This window comes from Hyperolius riggenbachi, chromosome 2 (genome assembly GCF_040937935.1).
Source record: "Hyperolius riggenbachi isolate aHypRig1 chromosome 2, aHypRig1.pri, whole genome shotgun sequence".
Lineage (NCBI taxonomy): Eukaryota > Metazoa > Chordata > Amphibia > Anura > Hyperoliidae > Hyperolius > Hyperolius riggenbachi.
In genome coordinates, this window is record NC_090647.1 from 329,285,912 (window position 1) to 329,303,141 (window position 17,230).

At 45.0% G+C, this 17,230-nt stretch overlaps 1 protein-coding gene across 1 annotated transcript; it reads left to right on the forward strand.

The window, feature by feature from the left end:
- Positions 1–225: 225 nt before the first annotated feature.
- Positions 226–16,897, forward strand: AUNIP (aurora kinase A and ninein interacting protein). Its single transcript, XM_068265493.1, has 4 exons — positions 226–382; positions 6,699–6,840; positions 7,865–7,963; positions 13,886–16,897. Exons 1-4 carry the CDS (start codon positions 296–298, stop codon positions 14,440–14,442), a joined length of 885 nt encoding a protein of 294 aa, XP_068121594.1. The 5' UTR covers positions 226–295; the 3' UTR covers positions 14,443–16,897.
- Positions 16,898–17,230: the final 333 nt, after the last annotated feature.

Here is a 17,230-nt window from a genome sequence, read left to right on the forward strand (position 1 = left end):
GTTATATTTGTAACCTATAAGTCAGTACTACCAGTTTATCCTAAGCCGTAGATGTCTGCAAAGGAAAGTCTCTCTATATTTGACGACTCGAGTGGCTGCCTGTCCTGAAGAGCTCTCAGGGTAGGATCATTCAGTCAGTTCAGCTGGCTAATTCTTTGCCTGACTGAAATGTGTCCTTTGGCTCTGGCACTATGGAAGACGCCTCTGTAAAGACGCAGCGCGCGAGATTGAAACTTATCAGAAGATTCTACAGCTTCAGTCGCTCACTTTGTTATTATTATTATTTTTCATAGCGATGAAGAGGAAGCATGGCCGCTCTCTACAGTCCGAGGAGTGCGGCGTATGGCTGGACACTACACAGCTCAAGAAGAGGTCACATCAGGTATGACATTTCCTAGTCACACAGCACACTTCTGCATTTAGCTGGATTCTAAATAGTACATCCATGCTGCGTGCAAAGGGCAGCAAATTATATTTGCCACTTTCATGTAACGACCAGTAGGGTCACACAGCTATTCTCTAACTAGATATTCTGTAGCTACACATCTTTGTCACACGTTGGGGATCAGGACCCAATTCCCATGGGCGACATTGCTTTTGTCGGCCTATACTGGCAGCGTTGTATACTGATGCATTGTAGCTGACAACACCTTCTGTTGCTATGTGGGGGATGGAGGGACAACAAAGTAGCACGTATGTGATATCACGTGGCATGTACAAAGAAGTTGTCCGTCGCTCAGCCAAGTTGATCTGGCAGACGGATTGATTGCAGAGCCACAGTTGGGGGCTACTGTATACACGCCTATCGGCTGAGCTAGTCATTATCGGCCCCCTCAGTCGACTTTATTCATGTGTGTGTACAAGCCTTTATAATAGAATCTATTGGTAGGAAACCAACCTACCCATGCTCATAACATTTTTTTTGTGGAATATTATCCAATGATCCTAGAGCAGTAGAGCAAGAACTCTAATGCTGGGCATACACAGACAGTTTTTTCCTTATCAATCGAGCCGCTGATGGCTAGATTGATAATATCCGACAGGTCCGATGACCCGGCGGATAGATTCCACGCTCGATCCCCGTGGGAGGACAATAGTGGGGAATCGAGCGGCTGATAAGGCATGCCCGCGGGGACGAGCGGGAATCGATCCGCGGACGAGCGGTGACGCGCCGGCATTGAGCCGCTGGCTCGATACCGGCGCATAAACTGTCCGTGTATGCCCAGCATAAGGCCATGTTCACAGTGGTGGTGTGTTGAGGTGCAGCATAATGGCCGTTTTGTAATGCAGCTGGCCACAATGCTGTGGGTGCTGGTCTGCTTTAGGGGACCCAGCAGGAAACCTCATTGGGAAATTTGGCTAATGTGATTGGGTGGAGGCACCCTCTCAAATTAGGTTTCCAATATGTTTTAGTAAACTACACCTACATTATTTGTCCAATCACAATGCTTTGTGGTGTAAAAAGGGGTACTGCGATTGGATAGCAATCCATTCCTTCATCAGCTGCTGTTGAATAATGTGTGCGCTTAAATGAAGCTGGTGTATTCCCAGCCTAAATCGTGACAATGGCTGGTGGCCTTTTGTGTGTGACCATCTCTGTATGTATACATCTTCTTATATGAGAAAGTGCTTACAAAGTAGGAATCAGAATTAGGCAATCAGATTTGTAGGTTACTTTCACAGTGACACGATGTGCTGTGTAGTCTGTGAGAAAAAAAATAGGATTGCAGTGGTGGAGAAAAGTAATTGTGCGTTATGCGTGTGGTGTAATGCATACAGTATATTCTATGTACAGTATACTTAGAGGGAGTCTGAAGCAATTTTAAAATGGGGTTGTCACCATAAAAATCAAATTTCAACAGCAACACACTGGAGTGTGTTAAGTGATAAAACTGCTAATCCTGCATTCCAAATTTTTTCTGCTGTTATGGTTTAGGAGTTATTACATACCTTAGGAGCACTGGCCCTTTGATTGCCATTGCCAAACAGTTGCATGCTGGGGGGGGGGGGGGTGTCTTTTTATCTATAATATATTCCTCCTATATTCCTATATAATGTACTCCTTCCCTATATTTTCCCCTCCATCTAATAGCATGAGGCAGTGCACCTCCTAGTATAGACCTCAGTGGGAGTGTCTGAAGTCTCTGAGAGGAGGGCGGGTAACAAAGACAATTAGCAAGAGGAGAAAAAAAGAGTGAGGGAGGAAATGTCAGGAGGTCAAAGGAAATCAAGATGGAAACTGTCTAGAATAGGATTGTCTGCTTTTCCTTTATAAAATTCACAGGAATCATAATGTGGACAATGCAATATATCTGTTATGTAAGTAGAACTAGTATTTATCTACTTATGTATGCGTTTTTTAATTTCTAGGTTAGCATGGATGTCACTTGTTCTTTAAAAATAAAAAAAACAGATACTCACCTAAGGAGAGGGAAGGCTCTGGGTCCTTTAGAGCCTTCCCTGTCTCCCCTCAGGCTCGGCCATGGACTGCTCTCTTCTGGGTTGAGCTGGCTTCAGCAGTCTTCGAAAGCACTTGGGCCTCCGAAAACTGGCCGCTCCATACTGCGCATGTGCGAGCGCCCTCTTTCAGGCAGTACAGAGCCACCGGTCTTTGGGATGCCGAGCGCTTCCGAAGGCTCCCAAAGTCTCCTGTGGCGGGAGATTGAAACAGGGGAGCCTGTGTGGGAACGAGGAGACTGGCAGGAGAACGGAAAGGCTCTGTAGGACCCAGAGCCTTCCCTCTCCTTAGGTGAGTATTTATTTATTCTTAAAGTGGACCTGAACTCTTGCACAGGACAGAAGGAAAGCAGAGAGAAATGCACCCTGTATGTATTTAGAGAGTTTAGCCTGTTTTATTTCCCCTCATTTGTGTCTAATCACAAGTTGTAATGTGATCTCTTCCCTGTGTCACATGACTGCCACTGCAGATAAGCTCATTTGAAAGCACAGGATGTTAACGATAGTCTGCTTCCGTGAATCAGGAAGTAGAAACAGCACAGATTTATTTTAGGATTGGTATCATTTGTAACAAAATAAATGTTTTGTTATTATGCTGTTGCGTATCTTTTAGAGCAGAGAGGAAGTTGTGAGTTTAGGTCTGCTTTAAAGGACCACTATTGTGAAAAAAGGTAGGCAGTTAAAATCTGATAGAACTGACATGTTTTGGGCCAGTCCATCTCCTCATGGGGGATTCTCAAGGTTTTCTTTGTTTTCAACAGCATTTCCTGAACAGCAGTTTAACTGCCAAAATAGTAAGATACCAGCCAGCCTCCCTAATCACTTGCACACAAAGTCTAACTATCAGTTAGACCTTGCAACGGCTGTTCAGGAAATGCTGTTGAAAACAAAACCCTGAGGAGATGGACTGGCCCAAAACCTGTCAGTTCTGTCAGATTTTACCTGCCTACTTTTTTCGCGATAGTGGTCCTTTAAAGTCACTTCAGACTCGCTTAACTGCAAATGTTAAAGTGCACAAAATGCGGTACAGCACTGTATGCAGCTCATTAGTCCAACGGATTCCGTCACATCGCACTGCTAACTCACTGATGTGAACTTACCATTAGCAATGCAATTATATTGTCTGTGTCACTGTGAATGTTGCCTAACATTAAAGAGAACCCGAGGTGGGTTTGAAGAATATTATCTGCATACAGAGGCTGGATCTGCCTATACAGCCCAGCCTCTGTTGCTATCCCAAACCCCCCTAAGGTCCCCCTGCACTCTGCAATCCCTCATAAATCACAGCTACGCTGCTGACAAACAGCTTGTCAGAGCTGGCTGTGTTTATCTCTATAGTGTCAGTCTGCTGCTCTCCCCGCCTCCTGCAGAACTCCAGTCCCTGCCTGCATCCCTTCCCTCCCTGCTGATTGGAGGGAAGGGACAGGGGCAGGGACCGGAGCTATGCAGGAGGCGGGGGAGCAGCTGAGACTGACACTACAGATGTAAACACAGCCTCACAGCACGGGTGTGATTTATGAGGGATTGCAGAGTGCAGGGGGACCTTAGTGGGGTTTGGGATAGCAACAGAGGCTGGGCTGTATAGGCAGATCCAGCCTCTGTATGCAGAGAACATTCTTTAAACACACCTCGGGTTCTCTTTAAGATATTTCCATTCAATGCCTAATGATGTTGCCTATATCAAAGCTATGGTTTGGCTGCTGTAACTCCTGTTGACAGTTCAAGGTTTATTTCTTAGTGCTCAGTTGCATTGCAGAATAATTCTGCATGCAAACTTGCTGCCAATACAATTCTATGGGGCTGTTCACAGTACTGCATTGTAACTGATCGCATTACTCTAACTCGCTGCATGCAGGGTTTGTATTAAATTCTATGTCCAGTCTCCATTGCAGTTCACACTCATTATAATGCGTGTTATGAAACTGAGTACTGCGTTTTGCGGCAAGTTTTGTAAGCACTGTACCTGTGATTTTCATTTTTTATGTGCTCTAAATAAAGTTTTATTTACTTGCTGTTTCTTTCTGTGTATGCCAGCATTCGGAGCATAGCCCCTTCCCATTGCACAAAAGGTCATCAGCGCTTCTCTATCTCTAACTAGAGATACTATAACCTCTTGTGCAAGGGGACAGGGCTAAGTGCCAGAAACAGGCGCACAGGGGAACAGAGAGACCTGGCAGGTAGGTAAAGCTTTATTTAAAACACAATCGCGGCTCACAAAATTGCTGCAAATTCGCTTTTGAACAGTGATTCATATGCAATTTTGCAGCACGCCTAAACTTAGTATTTATAGTGCTAACCCTTCAAAAAATACTGCATAATTTGATCAGATCGCAGTCGCTCCTTTGGGTTCACCTGCATGAACTTTAAGTGGCATAGCTCTTTTTGGGATTGCTGGCAAATTTGTGGCATTTTGTTTCGTGATGTATCGCATAACAAAATGCCACAACATCTCCGGCACAGGATGTGTTTTATAACCTTTGAGAACTTGTGGTCCCCGTGGATGGTACTATTATAATTTTGTTGTTGTTGTTGCTGTTTCAAACGATCTTAGTAAATTGTCCAGTGTTCTCCCCAGAATTTTTTCCAGCCAGGTGGCATGAAGAAGTAGCAGGTGGGGCGGGATGGGGAAGTTATAGTGGATGACGAGTAATGACAAATTATTACAGACAAGTACTGGCAGGTAGGCGTAGAAACTGCAAGACAAGTAGCAACAGTGGTAGACCAGAACTGGTAGATAGCGGATGACAAGTAGTGACAGAAAACTACTGTCAGACAGTGGATGACAAATTGTGACGGAGTGGGGTATTAGTATTGACAAATAGTGGTTGACAAGTATTAGCAGATAGAGGATGACTAGTAGTGCCAGATGATGGATGAAAAGTATCAGAAGGTAGTTGGCAGAGACAGATAAAGTTAAAAAAGTAGTGGCAGGTAGTGAATGACTCATAGTGACAGTCAGATAATGGCAGACAAGTAAAAGTATTAACTTGGTAACGAGACAAATAGTTGAGGACAAGTAGTGGCGATCAGCAGAAGCCAACACTTGGGGAGCCGTGAGAGAGGGGAGAGGTCTCTGATCGCCGCTGGATTGAGGTGAGCCGGTGTTACACCCGGTCTTTGCCTTTGCAGTGTGATGCTCCGCCCCCATCGCACCGCAACACAAAAATTGTCACTCATATGACCTGGTGCTGCCTCTACTGATAGGGACACATGGTGGGCAGAAGAGGTCACATGGGGGCACATAATGTACAAGGGGGGCACAATAATTGGGGGAGAACATCTACAAGAATCTCCTGGACCATGGACGTACCAGGTTTAGTTTTTTTTCCCCTGGCTTTTGCCCTCCAAACCTAGGTGTGTCTTATAGTCTGCTCCATCTTATACTTCAAAAAATATGGTTGTTTACTATAGCCGAGTTTATTATAGCCTATGGTTTTATATACTTTAATATTAAACTAGGAAGTGGTCTTGGGAAAACAGGGAGTGAGAGAAAACCTGCCCAAATGGAATGTAGAGAGGGATACAAAAAATGACAGGTACAAGATTATTGGCTTTGTGAAGCTGGCCTCCCTACAATCGGCACAAAAACAATTCCATCATGTTTGGTTAGTGCTACATTTGTGCCCATTTGTGCCACAAAAATTAAGATTCGTACTGCACGACCCAGCCCCTGTACAACAAACTATGGGCATGAAACAGTTATGGATGAATGGTAGTGAGTGTGTCTGCTCATTTGTGCTGGAGAAACCATCTTTCTATCTTTTTTAGTTTTTGAGATATTCACGTTTTTATAAAGGTCAAACGTTAAACGTTCACTCAGCCTTAATCAGCCTTTGCGATGTTGGGGGGGGGGGGGGGGGGGGGGGCGGCTGAGTGAACGTTTGACCTTTTTTATAAAAATTTAAATATTTCAAAAAATATAAAAGATTTCATGTCTGTAGGTTCTAGGTGATGCTATTGTTTTGGACAACACACGTGCTTTTATCTTCAAAATGAAAGCAGCACAAATCTTATTTTTTGCAGCACAAATGGGCACAAATGTAGCACTAACCAAAGATGATGGAATTTTTATTTGTGCTGATTGTAGGGGGGCCAGCTTCACGGAGCTTTAAGTTTTTAACAGGATTGCATTATATCCAGAACTGTAGAACTGGAATGGGGGGGGGGGGGGGGGGGGAATCTGGCTGTAATTAAAAATTATAATGCTAACATACTAATGGATTCTTATCTTGCTCTTTCAGACAGTCCTCCCCTGCTCATATTCTACCAAGTTTAATCCACAATCAAGACAACATGCTGATTTTGTGTTTGATTTCACTCAAACAAAGACTCCTCAGCTTTGCACCAAGCAGACATCTATGTATGCCTTTTTTGCTCCAAAAGGTAATATCTGCTTTATATTAAAGTCCAACTGAAGTTTATTACTGAAAATGGACATCTGCTCTCATCCACTAATGCTAAGTGGTGCATGTGTGTGCAATCCTATGCTCATTTATGGTAGGCTTAGAGCAGCATAGTCCCACTTCTGGCTTCAATGACAATGAGCTGTCCCTTCGATTGACTCACAAGCTGATGCCTATGAGAGGCGATCATACTGATTGGCTCTCCGGGGGAGAGAGGGATGCTGGGAAGGGAAATTAAAAGAAAAATAACCATTTTTTATAAAAATAAATAAAATTAATAAAAAAAGAAAAACTTTGCAGCAGCAATCAGATGCCACCAACAGAAAGCTCTGTTGGTGGCAAGAAAAGGAAGTAAAATTAATTTCCATGCTAAGTTGTATGGCTCCGCAGCAAGCTGCAGAGCACTGAATTGTAAAAAATATCCGGGTCAATAGAGGGGTGTAAAGGTGCGTACACACGCACTACGGCAGCCAACGACTGGTCCGTCAGACCCTCCCGCTGGGCGGACTTTCAGGCGACAGTAGCGCGTGTGTACGCGCTGTCGGCGGACTGATAAGGCTGTTTCTGAGCGATCCGCTCAGCGGATCGTTCAGAAACGGCCTTATCAGTCTGCCGACAGCGCGTACACACTCGCTACTGTCGCCTGAAAGTCCGCCCAGCGGGAGGGTCTGACGGACCAGTCGTTGGCGGCCGTAGTGCGTGTGTACGCACCTTAAGCCTGTGGTCCTTAACTGGTTTAAGGAATTTCCTGTTTATCTTTCACTTCAGTTATAAATAATGTTTGCTGTTGACGCTGTTAACACAGTAAACCCCAGAAAACAAGATTACCTATCTGCAGTAGTTGGTTAAAAAGGAAGGCCAATAATAGTCAGTGGATTGGGAGCACATAGAAAATATTGTCCCAGTGACTTTAAGTAGCTGATATTTAAGAGGCAGTGCAGTAAGATTATATTTGGTTGCTAAAGTTCAAGTCACTGATAATGAATAGTGCATTTATTTTTCAGACAAGACAACAGCACAGCTTGCAAATCAAGAAAACTTACCTCCACATGTAAGCATGATAGATAATGCTGGAGAAAAAGATGTGATCCCTACAAACACTGGTAAGTGCACATTAATGGGCTCTATTCACAAAACTTCTCATACATGACTTATCATTTACTTGATAAAAATAACCTTTCAGCACATTTTACAAGCAAAATAATCACTCAAAGTAAGTTGTTCCTGATTAACTTAATTTCAATAATACTTTTCTCACCTTAAATATTGCAGGGCTGTGGAGTCGGAGTCATGGAGTCGGAGTCGGGGCAATATTGGGTGCCTGGAGTCAGGAAAAAATGCACCGACTCCGACTCCTAATCAATTTAAACTGTAATTAAAATAGAAAATATGATAAAATGTTCTATTTCTCAGATAATAGTCATCATCATAAATTTATACATACAGTAATAGCTGTGCTTGGTCCACAAAAATGAAATAAACCGATCAAAATTAGTTACTTGTGCTGCTTAAATAAAGCAGTCCCCGTATTTTTAAAGTCAGATATACCCGTATTTCGCGCCGTATAAGACGCTCCGGCATATAAGACGCACCCAGGTTTAGAGGGCAAAATCCAGAGAAAAAAATTATATATACTAAACCTGGTGCGTCCACATTCCAGGAGAGTCTTGTACATGTTAACCCTCAAATGTTGTCCTCCTGTGTCCCATTGTCTCCCCATGTGTCCTCTGTGTCCCCAATACCTGCCCCATGTGTCCTCTGTGTCCCTCATACATGCCCCATGTGTCCCCCATGCCTGCCCTATGTGTCCTCTGTGTCCCCCATACCTGCCCCATGTGTCACCCATGCATGCCCCATGTGTTCTCTGTGTCACCCATACCTGCCCCATGTGTCACCCATGCATGCCCCATGTGTTCTCTGTGTCACCCATGCATACCCCATGTGTCATCTGTGTGTCCCTCATACATGCTCCATGTGCCCTGTGTCACCCATGCCTGCCCTATATGCTTGCCCTATGTGTTCTCTGTGTCCCCCATACCTGTCCCATGTGTCCTCTGTGGCAACCATGCATGTCCCATGTGTCCTCTGTGTGTCCCTCATGCCTGCCCCATGTGCTTGTGTCCCCCATGTGTCCTCTGTGTCCCTCATGCCTGCCCCATGTGCCTGTGTCCCCATGTGTCACCTATGCATGCCTCATGTGTCCCTCATGCCTGCCCCATATGCCTTTGTCCCCCATGTGTCCCATGCCTGCCGTGTCCTCTGCGTCCCTCATGCCTGCCCCATGTGCCTGTGTCCCCCGTGTGTGTGTGTAAATTGTGGCTGCACCCGATGTATGCCTCTGCCCGCTCCCCATGCCTGTAATGTGTCCGGCGTGTGTAATATGTTTCCTCCCGCTGTGTGCCCAATCTCTGCGTGCCCCCGCTAGTGTATAATATGCCCGCTCCCCCGCCTGCCTTATCTCCCTCCCCCATGTGGTTGCTGGCCCCCCCGGGTGTTAATCTGCAGCGGGCTTACCTCTCCGCCATGCCCGCGAGGATTGGAGACCTCCTTCACAGCCGCGCATCTCACTCTAGTGATCGGCATGTGGTGATTGCGTCATTATCACATGCCGATCACTAGAGCGAGATGCGCGACTGTGAAGGAGGTCTCCAATCCTCGCGGGCATGGCGGAGAGGTAAGCCCGCTGCAGATTAACACCCGGGGGGGCCAGCAACCACATGGGGGAGGGAGATAAGGCAGGCGGGGGAGCGGGCATATTATACACTAGCGGGGGCACGCAGAGATTGGGCACACAGCGGGAGGAAACATATTACACACGCCGGACACATTACAGGCATGGGGAGCGGGCAGAGGCATACATCGGGTGCAGCCACACAGACAGGGAATTCCCGACGTGGCGGCGGGTCGCGGTCCGTATCGGCGGGCGTTTCTAAGTCGGGAATTCCCTGCCTTTGCCGTATAAGACGCAGGGACTTTTTCCCCCTATTTTTTGGGGAGAAAAAGTGCGTCTTATACGGCGAAAAATACGGTACATATCTGATTGTGACTGTATATATGATGTGTACACAGGAATCTCTTAGTTATACTAAATAACATCTATGCTGTAAGTATAAAGCCTGATGTGTAGCCGTGTCACTCATAGAGATGGTCAATGAGATGGAAACAATTCTGTGTTGATTCTGATTTATGCAAATGTATGCACTCTCTTTGCTCATGAAATCAAATAATTTGATATGTTGTTAAAATTTGGTTTGGTGACTATGAATTAAATGGTACCTGAGAAGGATGAAAAGAAAAGTTTTATACATACCTGGGGCTTCTTCCTACCCCCTTCAGTCCCTCGCTGTCCACCTCCACCACCTGGATCTTCTGCTATGAGTCCTGGTAATTCAGCCAACCAGCGCAGTCCGCCGCATGCCGCTTCCACAGACAGGAGCGTTCTGCACCTGCGCAATAGGGCTGCGCAGGTGTAGTACGCTCCCGGCGGCGGAGTGTGTGCATGTGCACTACGCCAGACTGGCTCAAGTATCTGGACTCATAGCAGAAGATCCAGGTGGCGGAGAAGGACAGCGACGGACTGATTAGCCTGCTGGAGGAAGCCCCAGGTATGTATAAAACTTTAATTTCATCTGTCTCAGGTTTACTTTGTTACACAGTAGTACTATACTCTACATATGCACTCCCCACAAAGCTGCAGGGAATCCACTGAGAATGTTGTGCACATTGAACACAGTGGTGTTGTCTGTCACCCATAAACCTGGTTCAGATTGTGCATGAAGAATGCGTAATAGAGGAAGAATCTCCTTATTCCCCTGCAGAGTACCTGCACATCACTCTTACATGTACCCACAGTTACATTGCCCAGGGCCTGATAGATGTTCTTTGTTCCGGTCTGTACCTTTCACAAGTACTCTTACCAAGGACTAGTTTTAGTCTATGACTAAAGGGAATAAATATGGCAGTCTCCATATCCTTCTCACTTCAGTTGTCTTTTGAAATTCCTAAGCGTTGGCAGTTAAGAGACGAATTTCATGTTACATACTTTCAATCAACAAGATTGTAATATGCAAATTAGAGGAGTCTGAGTCGGTAGAATCCTAAACTGAGGAGTCGGAGTCGGTGGATTTTTGTACCGACTCCACAGCCCTGGTATATTGTATTTTTGCTCTTTGGGAGCTTAAAAAAGTAATATAGATAAGGTGAAAACAGGAGAAAAAGCTTTTGTGAGCCCATTGTCCTTTTTTTAGAACTGACAAACATGTTGGAAATTTATCTATCTTACGATCTATCTGCCCAGCAATTAGCCATTGTTCTACTCAGCAGGAGATAAACGGAAGACAATGCACCAGACATAATGACCATTCTCTACAGAAAATAATCTAAAGGGGCCCATACACCTAACGATTTTCCCGCCAATATACGGCCGATTCGATCACAGTGATGGAATCGGCTGTAAAATCACCACGCACACCGCTGACAGAACGATCGATTTCCGTCCGTAATCGATCGTTCCCGTCGATTCCATCCGATCCGTCCGTGCGGAAGATTTTTCTCGGTCGCCGATAGCGGCGTTCGAATGCCCGACGACTGACGCAATACAGCGGGTATACATTACCTGTTCCGGCCAGCGCGAGTCACCGCTGTCTTCTTTCCGCGCTGGGTTCTGGACCGGCTGCTGCTACACAGAACTTCCTGTCCCGGCAGGAAGTTTAAACAGTAGAGTGCCCTCTACTGTTTAAACTTCCCCTGGACAGGAAGTTCAGTAGCAGGAACGGTCTGGAGCCCGGAGTGTAGAAGAAGACAGCGGTAACAGTGGGGACTCGCGCCGGCCGGAACAGATAATGTATGCAGGGGGGGGGGGGGCGGCAGCAGCGGCAACTCCACAGATTGTGATCGTTTTCAGGCTGAAATCGATTCACAATCTGCTTGCAGTAAAGGTGGCCATAGGATCCCTCTCTGATCAGATTCGATCAGAGAGGGATCTATCTGTTGGTCGAATCTGATGGCAAATCGACCATTGTATGGCCACCTTAATTATGCATTGTAACAGAAAATCTAACAGAAAATTGTATGGTGTAAACCCAGCATTACAGTGATTTGACTTCCAAATCAAGCACATTGCAGTTCTGGGCTTCTTGCATGAAGGTACTAGATTGGTGCATAGGTTGTGATTATTCCTTTATGGAGGTTATTAAGGAACAAATGATTGATGAAGTTTGCACACTGCTTGTGTTAAACACCATACACACATACGAAGAATGTCGCCAGCCAAGGATCTTTACTCGGTTCCTGTGGCGACACTTTAGAGACGTGTCGCTAGCCTCTAGGTTAGCGATGTGTAAAGAGAAAATGCTCTTAGCCAACTCCATCTGCCTGGTGGATCACTGGCCGAGGTATCGGGGCTGCTGTACACATGCTAGATTCTTGGGAGAGGCGATCGTTTGCAGCCACCTCGGCCAAGTTTCATTTAGCAAGCATACGGGGCTTTACTGATGTTCTGTATAGATAAGGTGTTGTACTTGTTTACTTCATTCTTACTAATACATTTCTGAATCTAATTTTCATTTTTTTTTTAAGTCTCTATCCTGATCAAGTTTGCATGGCTTCTAGTTAGGGCTGTTCAGACGGTTTTGTAGTATAGTTCCCATCCCTGACGATTCACTGTTGCAAAAATTGCATCCACAATTACACATGCATTTCAAAAAGAATGGTAAAAATGTGGCTGGAACAACAGTTTCACGGGTGTTTGTCAACTATGGGGGTTGATTGCAGTTCTCAAATGCTTCATGGAGTGTCTGTCACATAGTTCTGCAGCTGAACTGCTGTGATAGACCTGCAATGAAACACTTTTTATGCTGGGAATACACGACTCGATTCTGAGCTAATTAGTAGATGGCTCGATAGATAATTTCCAACATGTCCGATCTCCCGCCCGATCATTTCCGCACTCGATTCCGCATTGAGAACAATCGAATAAGATAAGAAAAACGAGTGAAAGATAAAAGAATCTCCTGCAGGATCGAGTGGGGAATTGATCGGGCAGGAGAATCGAGTGGCAAAATTGAGCCGTGTATGCCCAGCATTAGGCCCCTTTCACACATCATTTTGCGGTTCTCTCCCCTGCCGCAGCGGCCTTTAGTCTCTGAGACAGGCTTCAGTACCCATGGTGCGATGTAATGCAATGATGCTCCGGGCACCACAGGGTAACGCAGAAGCTGCAGTGTAGTACCCTGCAATTCCCAGAAGTAAACCAGAAGTCCCACCACTATAGTGTGCAACTAGCCTTAAAGAGAACCTGTATCCACAAAAAGTTCCCCTGGGGGGTACTCACCTCGGGAGGGGGAAGCCTCAGGGTCCCAATGAGGCTTCCCCTCCCCTGTAGCTGCAGGCAATCTAGCGCTGGCTCCCCCGAAGTGGCCTGGAATCCTCCCTTGACAAGTCTGATAAGCGCTGATTTATTTACCTTTCCTGGCTCCAGCGGGGACGCTCTCCGAGCGGAGAGCTGATACTGCGCCTGCGCTGGAGCCGGGAAGGTAAATATCTACATCCCCGCTGTTCGGGGACCTTTATCTCCGCCGCCGTGGGACCGAGGAGGACAGGGGAAGCCTCAATAGGATCTGGAGGCTTCCCCCACTCCAGGTGAGTACCCCCCAGGGGAGGTTTTTCTCATTACAGGTTTTCTTTAAAACATGCCTATGAACGGGTGCAAATGATTGCGATGCAGTGGATGTGTATTGGCCAAGGAAAAATTTCTAGCTGGGCTCAACCTCTGGAGCAGGCTTTGTTAACCTTTTCACATATGCCTGCTTCCTGCCTGCCAGCCAGTTTGTATGACTGCATGCATATGTGGTTGTTTGCAGGTGACCTGTGGCAGTTCAGAAGGGGTGGCCACGCCATGCAACCATCCATCTGTACTGGCCTTAAAGTTATCAAACAAAAAAAACAAAAAAAAAATTTGAGTATAGATATCAGGTTCTACGCATCTGTTATAATTTTAATTACTTTCTGTTTTCTATTTACCATAGGACAATCAATGTATTATAAAGCCATTAGCTGTACTGAAGCTGGTGAATGCCTGGATGATTATTCATTTCACGTCTGCAGAGATACAGAGGAAGCTGCACTGCTGAAGGAAAATAAATATGACAGTAGTAGAATGACAGGTAGCTCAAACCATAAAAAAGCCCCTATGGAAAGTTTATTAAAAACCGATGAAGAATTGCTGTTGTGTCCTGCAGACATCCGTGCTTATGATCCTGCAATAGAAAAAGCTGTTCCTTTATTGGACTCTCAGATCAGTTCCCTTGGTCCCAAGGTGCATCTTGACAATCTATATTCAGAATCTCCGCAAGACAGCCAACTTTTCACACAGGATTCACAAGGAAATCGAGTCATCGCTCATAGATCAGCAAGTGAACAACCAAAAACTCATTACCTTGGATCTGTACTTCAAGACAGAACTAATGTCAGTTGGGACACTTATGGTCTGCTGAAACGAAGCCACCAGTTTATGTGTGAGGAGGATTCTTCTCATGACCTTTTTACACAGGACTCTGAAGGAAATAAGGTTATAAAGCACTAAACCCCATATACATTTTTCATAGTGTGTAAGTTGACTTTGCTGCTTGACTGCTAAATTGCCAATTTAGATTTTGTCACCAACAGAGAGCAATGCAGCCACTGTTTCTGTTGATTGGAAGAACCTAAGATTTCGGGGCTTCCAGGAAACCTATAATAGGCATCTGCACAAACATTTTTGGGTGTTTGGACAAAAGGGTTGTTTGTCAAATTATCACACATGGTGGGCTGATGTTACACACATACTGGTGTATATCATTTTTTTTTTAGAGATGAAGATGCCTAAAGCTGGCCATAAACTTATAGACTTCCACCCAATGTTCCAAAACGATAGATTTCTTTATGAAATCAGTTTCCAATAGACTCCAGCACAAAATCTTTTGAAAATTGAACTGCAGAGTTGACTGCACTGTTTGATGCAGTGCAAAGCTATAGGCCATCGATCTGCAAATGCTACTGCCCGCCACCAATTGTTTTGTATTTTCCATCCTGTCCGATCGATCTGACATTTTAGGGAATTGATTACCAGCAGATGCATCAAATTTGCAAGGAATCGAATGAGAAAATCGTTGTATGGGCACCTAAAACAGTCAAAAATCTAAATTGTCCTTTTACTGTAAGTGTGTCGGCTTACAATTCACTTTAAAGTGGACCTGAACTCTTGCACAGAAAGAAAACAGAGAAATGCACCCTGTATGTATTTAGAGAGTTTAGCCTGTCTAATTCCCCCTCATTTGTGCCTAATCACAAGTTGTAATTTGATCTCTCACCATGACAGATGAGCTCATTTGAAAGCATAGGATGTTAAAGAGAATCTGTATTGTTAAAATCGCACAAAAGCAAACATACCAGTGTGTTAGGGGACATCTCCTATTACCCTCTGTCACAATTTCGCCGCTCTCCGCCGCATTAAGTGGTTAAAAACAGTTTTAAAAAGTTTGTTTGTAAACAAACAAAATGGCCACCAAAACAGGAAGTAGGTTGATGTACAGTATGTCCACACATAGAAAATACATCCATACACAAGCAGGCTGTATACAGCCTTCCTTTTGAATCTCAAGAGATCATTTGTGTGTTTCTTTCCCCCATGCACTGAAGTTTCAGGCTGCTCTTTTCTTCCTGCAAACAGCTTTGCCCTTGTTTGTAATTCCTCAGTATGTGAAAGCCCAGCCAGCTCAGAGGACGATTTATCCAGCTTGTAAAAGATAAGAGAGAAGAGAGAAGCTGCTGTAATCTAAATAACACACAGGCAGTGTGCATAGAGGGGCCTGGAAGGGTGAGTTCATAGCAGAACCACAACACTGAAGAACTTGGCAGCCTTCCAGACACAGGCCGACAAGTATGACAGAGGAAAGATACATTGATTTATTACAGAGACTGTGATAGCAGAAAGTGCTGCAGTTAGCCAGAACACATTAGAATAGCTTTTGGATCTTGTAGGATGATAAAAAACAGGATGCAATTTTTGTTACGGAGTCTCTTTAACAATATGTCTGCTTCCATGAAAGCAGGAAGTAGAAACAGTGCAGATGTATTTCAGGATTTGTATCCGCTTTAACGAAGAAACATTTTTTTTCTTTAACCACCCTGGCATTCTATTTCGTGCGGCCTTGGGTGTTTTTTTTCTTTTCTCAAAAAAGGCTATTTGCTACACTCTCCCCCCAAGTCCCCGGCACTGTGTCTCCCCCCCAACCCCCCCGCTGCCGGCGATATTTACCTGCCTGAGATCCCGCGATGGCCGAGACTTCCACCATAGCTTCAGGTGTTGCTATGGCGACGATCGGACATGATGTCATGCACAGTTCCGATCGCCGCCATAGTGACCCCTGGAGGCTATGGAGAGGCTGCGCTGGCGCGGGCTCCCTAGGGTGTAAGAAAAAAATGCGGCGATTGGGGGGATCAAAGGTGACGATCGGAGGGGTGATGTAGCTAGCCAAGTGCTAGCTACACCCCCTCCGAAAATTTGGTCCAGAAAGACCCTCCAGGGGCTGAGCAATACACCGTAGCGGTAATGGACGAGCTGAGCTTGTCATTACCGCCAAGTTGGTTAAAGGTTATTATGCTGTTGCGTATCTTTTAGAGCAGAGAGGAAGTTCTGAGTTCAGGTCCGCTTTAAAGATCACTTTCTTGCATGCTGTGTGATTCCGGCTGACACATGCAGTAACAATGACTATGTAAGCATAACTATGGACTGTATGCCCCACTGTGTATGTCGCATCACACCATGCGATCTGAGTTTTCAACACTATTGCGATCCTATCTTTCAGGATGCGCACTGCAATAGGCAGTGTCAAAGTACCCTAAATCATTGTGTAATAAAATGATCCAAGGAGTATCTATCTATACTTTTTGTTAGTCGCATCTTTTGTTTGTCGCATCTTTTGTCTTGGTGAATTAACTTCTATGTCACTGTTTTAAATGTGTTGATTGTTCTTGAACTGAAATATTTTCTAAATAAAATCTCCAGTGCTTTATGAAGCAATATAATGCTACTAGTTTGTATTTTTTTTTAATACCTGGAGATAATGGTTTCCATTTAAAGTCACAGTAGCCTTGCAAAAAAGTGACTTGACATCCATGGTGACTATAATGTAGCGAAATGGGGTTCGCGCACCAGCATTCATCTATCCACATTTAGGAGGGGGATGTTAAGATGGTCACAAAAACTGACACTATATGTAGTGGTACTGATATTTGGACAGTTGATGCCTTCACCGTTAATTTCACTGAAAAACGAAATACTGTACATGATCTTAGTCACCAGTTGTAGGTAGTAAGGGGCATGGGGCAGG

Coding starts and splice junctions, on each gene's coding strand:
- AUNIP (XM_068265493.1), top strand. CDS start 296: ATGAAGAGGAAGCATGGCCGCTCTCTACAGTCCGAGGAGTGCGGCGTA. Junction 6,841..7,864: donor TGCCTTTTTTGCTCCAAAAG/GTAATATCTGCT, acceptor TTTATTTTTCAG/ACAAGACAACAGCACAGCTT. Junction 7,964..13,885: donor TGTGATCCCTACAAACACTG/GTAAGTGCACAT, acceptor TATTTACCATAG/GACAATCAATGTATTATAAA.